A 12,849-nucleotide genomic window follows, 5' to 3' on the forward strand; every position below is an offset into this window, starting at 1 on the left:
TTGGAAAGAGTTTGAGAGGAACAAAAATATACATATATAATTTTTTTTCCTGCGGTGGCTTTTGCTGACTATAGTAGGTTACCACAGTTAATTTCACAGTTTTGTTCATCTGTAAATGCATAAAAGTGACATTTTTGTGCTCATATAGGAAGTGCTGATTTATAGCTAGTAAATGGAATGCTTTTCCATTTTGGTGAGGTTCTCATAGCAGCGCAAAGCACCCATGAAATTGCTTGTATAATGTAGTTTAAATCCAATCTCAAGAAGATCCCCCATTGGGTAAAGTGACATTTCCATTCTCCACACTGAGTTTATTTTAGGCCACTTAGAGTTACTTTATAAGAGAAAGGGGGCAGGTTGCGCTCTGACCTCATTTCTGCCAGGCTGAGGTACAAAGAGCACTCAAGGGCGATTGCTTGCGAGAAGCCCCTGAATCCTGCTGCTGGGTGTAGGGTTTGTGCAAATTGTTTCTAAATTGACGCAGAAGAACTTTCAAGTGAGGAGCCTCAAATTGTCCAAGAAGAAGAGATGATGACTGACTGTGAATGATCAGGCAGTAAGATGACAGAGGCGAGAGCAATGCGTTCCCGAATAACTGACTAATACCTCACTAGTCAGGTGCAGGGGGGGACTGCCAGAGGAGGAGAGAGAGAGGCTCAGGCATGAATATGTGCAATTACATGCAGGGGTGGAAACAGCTGCCTCCCAGGTCCAGTGGAACCTTGTTTATCTGCCTGTCATGGGCAGTTCTGCGGCACCTAGCACGCTGGGCTCTAGATGCCAGATGCAACTGGGGCATGTTCCCCAATACACTATCATTTACTGCCCCCTTATCCAACCCCCATGTTCCCCGGTTACGTCCCCATGGGCCACTTGTATTTCTTCTGGAGTCCACATTCTGCCCTGGTACAGGGGGCTGCAGCTCTACCCAAGCCAATTCTGGGCCATGAAGATGGCTATAGGAAGTACAGGCAAAGCCCCCAGCTGCTGGAGTGGGAATTTGGGCTGTGCGTGTCTTCTCCCTTCAGAGGCAGGAGCCTTTGCTATTGGCAGGAGCCATCGACCCCCCAAACACAAGGCCCCAAATGGTTGGTTGGTTGGGGAGGGGATCAGGGACCCTGTTAATCTGAGATCTCTGTCCTGGGCAGCCTCATTGGGTCAGCCTTGTGAGATGCTGGGCAGCTCCTAGGTCTAGTGCAGCCCTGGGAGTCACAGTGCGTTCTCCTTCCCATGCGGGGAGCAACAAGGCCCTGCTATGGGCCCGAGGCCTGTTCATCGCCCCACTCTCCGTTCATCTGCAGCTTGTCCCCGTGGAGTGCACTGTCTTATTTCTAGCTGCTGGTGGGTTGGAAGCTGCCAAACTGGCTGATGGCACACCTGCGGCTGGGTCACCCATGCCAAAGAGGTGCTCCTGGCTGAGGGCCACATAAGCAGCTTGCCAGCAGCCTGAACAAGGCCCCGTGCAGCGGAAAGGCTGTGGGTAGCCATGGCCCCCAACCTGCAGCCCAGAGGAATGACCGCTCCCAGCAGTGCCCCATTTATATGCATCAGTGCACTGAGGAATGCAGTGCCCCATTTATATCTGGTGGCTGCATGGCCTGTCACAAGAAGATGCATCTGTGGGCTGCATTAGGCCACTCCAGAGCCTCTCCAGGTAGGGTGCGGCAAGAACCTAGTGAATGCAGCTGAGTCTGGGGCGAGGACTTGTCATGGAGGCGCCTGCCTTTCTCCCTGTTGCTGACTAAGCAGCAGACTCTGCCCTTCCGGCACTCTCTTATCACCCATTTCCTCACCTCCCCCCCTTAGTCCCCCCGCCCAGCCGCCTGAAGGGACACAGCTTCCTTTGAAGTTTCACTCAATCAAGAGCCTGATGAGAGAACCCCCGGCCCCCAGCACGGTCTCCACTCCCAGAGCTCCTTGGAAATGCAGTCGGCTCCAAATTGAGAGGATTTCTTTTTGTTTCTCTCCAGAGCAGCTTCCCTTACTGCTCTCGTGAACGGAGCCGGCCCCAGAGAGCTGGTTCAGAGGGCCAGCAGTGCCCCGTCAGCCTAGAGCTGCTCATACGTTGTTCAGCCTATTTGCCACATGACTAGCTTAATGGCTGTAATCTTGTCTTCCCCGGCTTTATGGCCCTAGCCCGTGGATGGCAGATAACAGATCCCTGATCAAATTGCAGCCTTGCCTGTTAACTTACTTTGAAAATGTCCATTTTCCATTGGATTCATCTCTTCCGTACTGGGAAGGAGGAGGGAGGAGCTGCTGGGCTCTGGGGTGCATAGTGCCTGGCCAGGCTGATTCTGGGTCCCCGGGCTGACCCTCTGCTGTGGGGGGGAGGGGATTTCTGCACACTCACTCCCACACTCTGCACTTGTAGCTCCTGCATTTCTGGGCTGGCAGGACTAAGCCCAGCTCAGGATGGCTCTATGACCAAGGCATCTCCCCTGGGCGGGAACTGGGCACATGATCTGCTCTCACATCTCCTGCCTGAGTGATCCATGCTGTAGAGATGCTGTTGGGGGACTACTGGTGCAGGAGGTCTCTGGGGTAGTGGATGTGGAGAAGGGGGTGAGATGTTGGAGGACATTTGGGGGGGCAGTGAGTGTATATAAAGGGGGGATTGTGGGGAATGATATGGGGCTGTTAAAGTATGACGTGTGTGTCTGTGTGGCGGAGTGTGTGTATGTGTGTGTGTGTGTGTGTGTGTTGTGTGTGTTGGGAAGTGTAGGTGTGGCTGTTGGTGTGTGCGTGCATGGGCAACTGTTTTGTGCACACATGGCAGAGGGATGTGTGAGCACGCACATTGCAGGGTGTGTGTGTTGTGTGTGTGCGTGCACATGATGGAGTATGTGCATCTGGCAGTTGTGTGTGTTTGTGACAGTGTGTGTGCGCACACATTGTGGGGGAGTTTGTGTGTGTGCATCTATGTGGCGGGGGTGCGCATTGCAGTGGGGCTGTGGGGGTGGGGGGGTTGTGCGTGCCTATGTGGCCGGTTATGCGCACATGTTGCGGGAGTTTGTGTGGGGTGTGTATGTGATGGTGTGCATGCACATGGCAGGGGGTTGTGTGTGTGTGTGTGTGCTGCGCACATGTTGCGGGGGGATTGTGTGTGTGTGTGTGCACCCACATGGCGGGGGGGATGTATGTGATGGTGTGTGCATGCATGAGGCAGGGCTTATGTGTGTGTGTGAATGTGGCAGGGTGTGTATATGTGCACGCACATTGCAGGGAGGTTTTGTGTGTGTGCATGCACGTGGTGGGGGCGTGCGTATGTGTGGAGAGGCGAGGGCTCTCTCTGAGGTGCCCTGGGCTCAGTGCTGATGCTCCCTCTAGCAGTTTGGATGGTTTGCCCCGGAAATTATTCTGTGCTCTCCATTCCTGACAGTGCAGAGTGAGCAATTCCCATTGCAGCAGCAGCATGGTCGAACTCCAGTCCTGAGCCCGAGCCTGGGTGGCTCACGGTCCTGGTGCAGAGGCTGGGCACGTTCTGGCAGCTCCTCTGGATTTCATTCGCAATGCCGTGCTCTGTAGATGAGTAACCATGCCGTACTTCTCATAACGTACTCTGTGGGGATCCTGCGGCAGCACCAGCCAGCCGCATTAAACTGGTGCACGGCGAGCAGCATGTCACCCGAAGTGTGGTAAACGGGTGGTGGCTGCTCTCCAGCCGCACTTGTTGACGTGACGGAGAGAAACTGCAGGGGCTGGATGGTCCAGCCGGTGCCAGCCGACACTTACCAGGTGTGAGGAGGAGGCTAGCTGGCTGTTGGGGCAGGCTGCATTGCAAACAGTTGTGCCTGTAGGAGGCTGGCATGGCGTTTTGCCATGGGTACCAATGGCCCCGTCAGTGTGAGTATGTTAAACCAGATGCCGAAATGAAGGATTCCCTTGTAAGTACTTCTACGTGCTCTCTAGCTCCCAAACAGTTTTTCCAAACAGCAATTAACGAGGCACCTCACAGCCCCTGTGAGACCTGGCAGCAGGTCCTCGTTTCACTGGAGGCTCACTGATAGGAGAGGTGACTTGCCTGGGGAGCCAACAGTAGGAGCAGGATGATCTGAGCGTCTGGTCCCTGGCTCTAACCACTAGTCGTGCCCTGTCCCTGAGCTGGAATGGAACCCAGGAGTTCAAGCTGCCAGTGCCTTGTGCTAGCCATTGCTGCCGGTTCCTCTCGCCACGTGCGTTTTAGTGCCATTCCTGGCTGAGTCTAATGCTCTGCCCTCGTTGTGTCTCGTAGGTGAAACGCGGCCCCATGCATTCCCCACGCTACCCCAGCCCAGCCGAACTGGATGCCTATGCACAGAAAGTCGCCAACACCCCCTAACGATCAAGATCTTTCCCACCAACATCAGGGTCCCCCAGCACAAGCACCTTAACCGACGGTCAATGGTACGACACGACAGGCAGCGCTACAGCCCCTATCCCGTGCATTCCAGCGGCTACCAGGGCCTCCTGGCCATCGTAAAGGCCTCCAGCAAAAGCATTGTGAAGAACTCGGAGGGCAAGCGGACTAAGATGTCTCCAGCGCAAGTGGCCATTGCCCCCTACCCAGTGTCAAGCACTTTAGCGCCAGGCCCCTCATGCGCCGGGCACTTGAATTATCACAGTACTCAGAAGCAGCTCGAGGCTCCGGCCCCCACAAACGTGGCCATAGCTACGTCCGTGATCCCGCTCGCAGGCCGGAACCTGACCCTGCAGCAGTCCAACTTGCCCTCTATCCAGAGCATCATCTACCAGATCAATCAGCAGTGCCAGGCCCAGGGCTCCCAGCAGGCCTGCCAAGGGGTAGTGGTGACCAACCCCAGCCCCGCCAAGCACGGCGCGGCCAGTGGCTTCGCTAGCATGGCGACGGCAGGTGCTGCCGTGGCCTATGCCGGTGCCATCCTGCCCGACTGCCGCAAAGGGGCAGAACTCGCCATAAGCTCCAACCCGGCCATGACCGTCGGCCCCAAGGCTGGCCTCTACCCGGATGGCATGGATTACCTTCTCTGGCAGCAGAAACAGCAGCAGCTCCGAATGTACAGCGGGGGCAGCGGAGGGGGGGGCGCCGTCAGCAAGTCCCCGGAGACATGTGCGGGGGTCTCACGCCCCTACACCCTGGCGGGCGCGGTAGAAAAGGTCAGTTCCTCCCCTTTGAACTGTGTGGGCATGCATGGCAACTTCTCGGTGGGCCAGTATTTTGCCCCCCCTTGGAACAGCATCTTGGTCACCCCCAACAGCGACTGTTACAACCCCCAGGAGCTCGCCAACGGGCACCGCGAGCTCGGAGTGCCCCCCTCCGACGGCCTGTCCAGCAAAACGCTCTGCAATACCTCCATCCTCAGCAGCAGTCTCCAGTCGCTGGAGTATCTCATCAACGACATCCACCCGCCATGCATCAAAGAGCAGATGCTGGGCAAGGGCTACGAGACAGTGTCTGTGCCAAGACTCTTGGACCATCAACACGCCCACATTCGCCTGCCCGTCTACAGATAAGAGCCTGACGCTGCTTTCCAAACAAAGGGCCACGGTGGGAACTTGACTGGCATCCATTCTCCTCTCCGGTACCGCCAGGATCTGTGGCGAAACAAAGTGAGGGCTGGGGAGGGGGGGGGTTGGTTAACGAAAGGGGCTGGGGGGCCCCAAAGACGCTGGAATTAATTGGGGTCGTTGAACTGGATACACCTGAAACCCGCTGGAAGCCACGGACGAAGGAATGCTTGTTTCTAGAGCTCTGAAATGGTCGTTTCATTTCCACGAATGTGAACAGGGAATCGCTACAAGTTGCTGCTATCCAGGGAGAGACGGTTTCGCTCTGTGCGCGTGTGTGCGTTTGTGTGCGCGCGTGTGCGAGTGCGTGTCTGTGTGCGTGCGCCAGGCGGATCTGCATGTGGGAGAACCCCCAATTCTATCCTGCGCTGAGTCCCCAGGAAAGTTTTAAGTAAAAGAAGAGCTCCAATCTCCGATAATTCCATGCCATTGCAGCTTGGTCATGACCAGAAAGAGCTAATGCCTAATTTCTAGTTGAAGTCCATAACTTGCACTGCTTTGAGTAAAGCTAATAAATGGGGACAGTCTGGAGGCTATTTAAGAAAAAGAAAAACACTTGAAAACTTGAACAGATTTATTTTTTTTTTTTTTAGTTAAATATACTGTACATTTTATGTGTTGGCTGCTACAGAGTCTCTTCCTCTGCTCCCTCCCCCGCCCGCCCCCATTGCCTTGGGCCTAGTCTGTTACTTGATTAAAATACGTTTTGATGCTTTCTCAGTGGAAAGGTTTCATTGCCCAGTTGCCCACGTGGTGGGGGGAGAGCCACATTAAGCTAAGGAGCCAGGGACCTGGGTGAGCAAAAAGGGCATGAAGTTAAGGATATTTTACCCTCCTCATTGTTCTTGCGGTTTTCAAAGTGTTTCCCTCGCCCCCATGGTAATGAGAGAGTCTGAGGGGGCAGAAGCAAAATGTGACTTACTTTGGACAGATCCGAGGCGGGGCCCCTGTTCTAATTCGTAAAAGAATCCACACCCGCTTAACAAACCCACCCTCACCCATCCCCAAATAAAAGAGCTTGTGATCTCCTTCCATCGCTCTCAAACCAGCTGAGCATTCACGAATCCGCCTGGGCACAAATGTAAATCTAGCTGAGTACCCACAAGCAATTTCTTTTTTATTATCAGGAGATGAATGGAGAGCCATGATGGTGTCTCCAGGCTCTGGGCAGTCTGCTCACAGGAGTGGTCTGTCTCCCCTCCCCTGTGCTCACCCCACCCTCTACCCAGGTCCCATCACAGAAACATTCTGAATTCTAAGATTTCCAAGGTTGTGGTTTTTTTGGGGGTTTTTTTGTTTTGTTTTTTTTACTGTCAATTATACCTTTGTTCTGTTGTAGAGGCAACTTGCAGGTGAAGAGAAGTAGAATCACATTTAATGCATCTAGCCATTGTACCAGGTTGTAATTTGCATACTTTATTTTCTTTTTTAAACAGTTCAAAAATGTTCATTATGGTCTGTTATTCAGTATGTGTAATTATGTGTTTAATAGATTTATTCATTTTAAAAAAAGCGGTTCTACATTACAGAAAATACAAAGTTTTTTGATGTTTAAAGAAAAAAAAAACCCATCCCAACGAAACCCAATGTGATTGTGCTCAGAAAAGAGGTACTGTATCCTTAAAAGGCCTGTTCAAGCACTAAGTGCATTTACAAATCTCTGAGAATGTTTTTTTATACGAAAATTGACCATTATATTCTACTGTGAGAAGTGCTGTCTGCACTATATTGTTTTAAAAATGAGAGAAAACGGGAAAAAAAACAAAACAAAACCCACAAGCTGTGTGTCCGAATGTTGTTTTCCCAAAGTAAAACCAGGATATCATCGGCTGTGTGCTCTGGATTTTGTTTGCTGGCTGCGGCTTCTCCTGGATCATTTCAGCCCATCTGCAGGGGTGGGGGCAGGAATGGCGAAGGCGGAGAGCGTCAACGAAGGTTCCTGGGCACCCACCCCATTGCGTGCTCAGGATTTTGGCACTCGCGGCAAGTAAGAGAAGCAATTTCCTGACTCTTGGCAGGGCCGGGTATGAGAACAATCTGCAGCCAGCAGCATGGGTCTTGGGCAGTGTGAAACTAGCCTTTTACTGAATATTACCCGACCCTTCAGCCTTGGCCGGACGGTTACATTGGGTCCGGTTACTGCCTAGCTGTGTCCTAACCAGCTGATAACACTGTTTGGTTAGGCCTGTGCTGACCAGCCTCATGCCTAAGGGAGTCAAGCTGAGTCTGGGTCTTTCCAAAGTTAGGACAACTGGCTGGAACTGTAGGGATGTCAGCTCCCAGGTCCATTCGCGTATTCCCTCTGACATGTTGTCTGTTTGGTGACCTGCTTCTCCTCCCAGTGCCAGCGAGTGTTCGGGCTGTTATATCTTTAATTCACACCCCGCTCCATTCCTCTCTCACAGGGCAGCATGTGCGTTATTGACAGGGTTTTACACAATGCAAGAACATAGAAAGACAGGCCCCTGGGCCACTGTATGCTTAGGGCCAATTCTCCTGTTGGGTCAGCAGAATCGATCCCTCCCTTTGTGCATGTCTGTGCTTCTGAAAGACGGAAGGTACCTGCTCCTGCCGTCCATTCCCCCAGCTTTAAGCAGAGCAGGTGCTCGCTCTCGATTTTCTGTATTGGAATTTTCAGGCCAAGATGTATCTTGCTCATAACCGCCGTCCCCTTGCAGGATTCCAAATTAGATGCAGTGCCACCTGGATAACTATCAATCATTTCGACTTGCCCTAGGTATTCCCCTAGAACCTAGACATAAAAACTGTCAAAGCCAGGATGGTGGTGCTGGGAACGCGCTTTTAGAAGAAAGGCAAAGAGAAACAAGAGAAGGTGGGCAAGGAGGTGCCAGGATATACAGTGCTACACTATGGCCTGTTGTCAGTCGCCTGCGTCATCAAGTGATGGGTTGCAGGCTTAGCTGGAGGAGCTGAACAGGCTGGTGTCTGGGTTTTTTCAGCTATGGGACAGAGCTGGTTAGAGAGGCTTGTCCTTGGTGCTGCCCAGGCACCAGGGTGGGAGACAGTGCCCACTGCAGATTGACCTTGGGACGTATTCGCTCTGGCTGTCCCACAAAGGGAAGCACTGCATTGTACCCTTCATGGGGTGTGTAGGCGATGGTCCAACAGGTCTTTTCCATGTAGGTCGCTCAGATTTTAGGGTGCTTGAGCAACCAAAGAATGTCTATAAATAATGTCGAATGCTGGTGAGCGATTAATCCAACTCGGTTCCAGCATCTGTATCTCATCCAAACCAGCGCATTAACCAGAATAACGCTCCCCACCCCCGCATACGTATATTGCACTTAGTTTTTAAAACACCGCCGCTTGCTGCCAGACACCTGGCTCTCTTGCAAGCACATGCACCTAGCAAGATGCTGAAATGTGGCGGCTCTCTGACCCAGCTAACGGGGGCGGTGTGGAAGGGAGAGCTGTGCTGAACAGCCCACGCTACGGGGGAGGGGAGGGAAGAAGGGAGCACAACCTGGACTATGGTTTTATCAAAAACAAATCGGTCTCGCCCGGAGGCTTGGATTTCTTTGCGCAAGTTCTTTGGCTGAAGCTGTCTTTGGCTTCCCCAGCAGCGAGCCTGGGTTGTTGGAGCTGAATGGGGCGGGGATGGACTTGGCAAAGGCAGGTTTGGCTGAACACAGCCTGAGCGGTGAGGTTTGCAGGCCCCTGCCGTGGCTCCTGCATGTGGTTAATTGGGGGGAGGGGTGGGGACCATCTGCCTGAGCTGGTCTGAAATGGAAATCTCCCTGGGTTCTGTTCCAGGCCCCGGCATGGCATCTAGCTGCAGAGGTAGCCGGGCTGGGGCAATCCTCGCTTGCCCTGCAGACCTCAACTGGCTCTGGGCCCTGAGGACCTGGGCCCTGGCAAGGCTCTGAAGGCTATAACTGTCCTGCCCAGTGTGCATGTGCTTTCCCCACCCTGCCCTGGAGCAGTAGTGTATACAAACTGCCCCAGCTGAGAAATCAGCCCTGCGTTTTTCCTCCCCTTTTCATAGAATCATAGAATCATAGAATATCAGGGGTTGGAAGGGACCCCAGAAGGTCATCTAGTCCAACCCCCTGCTCAAAGCAGGACCAAGTCCCAGTTAAATCATCCCAGCCAGGGCTTTGTCAAGCCTGACCTTAAAAACCTCTAAGGAAGGAGATTCTACCACCTCCCTAGGTAACGCATTCCATGTTTCACCACCCTCTTAGTGAAAAAGTTTTTCCTAATATCCAACCTAAACCTCCCCCATTGCAACTTGAGACCATTACTCCTTGTTCTGTCATCTGCTAACTTGAGACCATTACTCCTCGTTCTGGTCACCTGCATGTCCAGGCAAAGCCCCCTGGTTTTCCCCGTCACCTCTCGCTCAGGGGAATGTTCTCACCTCTTTAGGGGCTGTGGTGGGTGAACGCTCCGGAGGGGGCAAGGGGCTTTGTGTGAAAGGAAGGCAGGCTCCACTCTATTTGTGAATCCGCTTCTCTGCTAGCGCCACTCAGTTCCACCTACGGTGACCCTCTCCGCTCTGGCAGCGGCAGCAGATTCCTGGCCCAACAATGAGCCGCTTGCATTAGGATAATAGTATTAAATTCCAAATAGATTTCAACTCTCCGGGTGCTGCTATCACTCAGCCCCTTGTCCTCCCTCAGCTGTGGAGACAGTGCGACATATGGTGTTCCATTATCTGAGCCTACGGCCTAGCAAAAAGGCTTTAATGCTTAAACAAACGGGAGGCGGCCTTCGAAGGCTCTGCGTGTTCACTTGAGGATAGCATTGATCACAAATCTGAAAGGAATTTTGTTTTCCACTTGCTCACCCCCGCAGTGCTCGGACCCCGCAGAAAGAGGCGACTTTGTTCTTCCTGTCCCCCTATAACGAGAAAGAAATAGCCTAATACAATGCTGATGGTGCCAAATGGTTGATGTTTATGCTTGAGCCCGCTCCCATATCAAGGGTAAAAATTCAGCAACGGAGGCCTAGGAAAGATTTGTTTGTAATTCTGCACAATACACAGAGGAAATCCTGGAAAAATATGGTTGGGGTCCATATTTCACATTTGTTACTGGCTGTGTTTGTTACCAATGAGATTTGGCCATAGCGAGAGGGGGCTTGGCAAACAGGGCTGCTGTGTATTTTAGGATACAGTTCGGGCGGGGGGGGGGGAGCTGTGTTTTCATCGCAAAGCATGAGATAATTTCCAGCGCCGGAGCTCAGCCCTGTGACTCCGGCGCTGCCTTCGCTTGATCTAGGGGAAAATGGTTGTTGCCTGAGCCCTAGTTTGCATTTTGGCCAAAACTGCCTCCATTTGTTTCTCCCTGCGCATGCGGCAGGGAGGGAGGGAGCCTCCGGACACATAGTTTTGATTCCCTCTGCTGGTGGAAAGCTGCTTCTAAAAACCAACTAATAAGAAACCCCCTGGCCTAGCAGGTTCCTCGAAAGCAGCTGGGTGTATCTGGGAGGAGAGCAGCAGCAAGGGAGCTGAGGCAGGAGTTTAAATGCATGTCTGCCCAACCACAGATGCCAGTAACGGGTGGACTATTGCAGTGCTCAGCCTGGTCCTATGCTCTTGAGAGCAGTGAATGCAGGTCGCCCTTCAATAGCTACACGCGTGGGGGGGTTCAGAAGCTGCCCCCAGATTCCGGGCTGTTTGCAGTGAGGTTGATGCCTGTCTTTGTTAGGAACGATAGCCTGGGAACCGGAGCGATGCCGCAGCGTAACCTCCATGTCGACACAGCAGCCTCTCTCTGCAGTTTGCACCCTGTGCTTTGGAAGGCTTCACTGCTCCTGCTCCACTCCCTCCACCTACACCCCACCCCAGCCAGTGGCCATCTGGGACAGACTGAGAGCAGGAGACCTGCCGAAGCCTCCTGGGGACGGTCAATGGAAATAAGACCCTGGCCTCGGAAACACCAGCTTCCTCACATGGGCTGGGGGCAAGCTCCTGTCAAACCAGGAAGCACCGAAAGGCATCCAGGGTGTCCCTTGCTTAGCGAGGCCTCTGGCTGTTGGAATAGCGCCCCCAGACCCCTAGTGGGTCCCTGCCCACAGCACCAGCCAGCTGATCTCCCAGGGCTGGCCCATTCTTGTCTTGATATCAGCGTTTCAAGGGCATCCTGGAGAGTGGCTAATCCTCGAGGGCGGAGGCAGCAGGCCGGATTCATTCCTCTCTCCAGCACTGCTGGGAGGTGGCGGGAGATCGGCTTCTTCCCGTCGGCTTCCATCTGCTGTTTGACTGGCGAAAACGCTCCCTCCCGCTTCACCCAGGGGGTGCTGCGCTGCCCAGGAGCTTCTCGCCTGCCATATAAGCCAGCCACGCTGCAGTCCTTGGCCCTGTGGCGTTTGCTGATCTCCCTGGCCCCAGTTCTGGCCTGGCTGTACGTAAGAGCGGCCACACTGGGTCAGACCAAAGATCCATCTAGCCCGGTATCCTGTCTTCCCACAGTGGCCAATGCCAGCTGCATCGGAGGGAATGAACAGAACACGTAACCATCAAGTGATCCATCCCCTGTCGCCCATTCCCAGCACCTGGCAAACAGAGGTGAGGGACACTCAGCATGATGTTTCATCCCTGCCCAATCCTCTGGCAAAGGAAATCAGCATGACTACTCACATGAGTAAAGTTACACAGGTATGTCAGCATCGACAGGGTTTGCAGCCTCCCAGCGTTTGAGAAAGTTGATCTAGCTTTTGCCTCTCAGGGTTACATGATCAGCAGCAAATGTGATCTATGTATGAAGCATACATAGATGATGAATGCATTTTTGTAACACACTCATCAGCTGGATGGAAAGCAGAACAGCTGAGAGTAACGCGTCTGTGTTCCAGTCCAGTATTGATTTATTCAAAACACGTGGAGAGCGATATTGCACCAGAGTTCTGCTTTGTTGGTTTGTCTCAAGGAAACCTATCCGCTGACGAACTGGAATTCACATGCTCCTAAACCAGCAAACACCTGCCCCCTCCCTACTGAAACACCCCGGCTGAGTTAGATCCAGGGTGGATGGGGTTCCTGGCGGCCGGTGAGTACAGCAGGTTGGAAAAAAGCTGATCCGTTTCAGTTCAGTCAAATGAAATTAAAAAACTGTACGAGCCTTTTAAGAATATGGCTCTTTCTGCAATGTCAAACGTTAATGGTCCTCGAGGCCAGTATCACATGCTCGCACTTGCTTTCTCTTTGGGTAGCGGGCCAGGTAATTGAATTAGTCTAAAAGGAGCTAGTGGGAGTAGCTGTGACGTGATCATAGCGGAAATGCTGCTGGTATGAGACCCAATCCTATAATGGAATCAATTCAGCCTTCTCTGTGTTAGAGACTTTTTGCAAGAAGTCTC

The 12,849-nt window shown here is 52.9% G+C and overlaps 1 protein-coding gene across 1 annotated transcript in view; it reads left to right on the top strand.

The window, feature by feature from the left end:
* The window catches only part of FAM222A (family with sequence similarity 222 member A), a 123,943-nt gene extending 116,592 nt beyond the window's left edge, over positions 1-7,351 (top strand). Inside the window, exon 3 of the mRNA XM_043498421.1 lies at positions 4,235-7,351. Coding sequence (XP_043354356.1) covers positions 4,235-5,472 — 1,238 coding nt within the window. The 3' untranslated portion in view covers positions 5,473-7,351. The remainder of the gene's footprint in view (positions 1-4,234) is intronic.
* Positions 7,352-12,849: the final 5,498 nt, after the last annotated feature.

This window comes from Dermochelys coriacea, chromosome 15 (assembly GCF_009764565.3).
Source record: "Dermochelys coriacea isolate rDerCor1 chromosome 15, rDerCor1.pri.v4, whole genome shotgun sequence".
Classification (NCBI taxonomy): Eukaryota; Metazoa; Chordata; order Testudines; family Dermochelyidae; genus Dermochelys; species Dermochelys coriacea.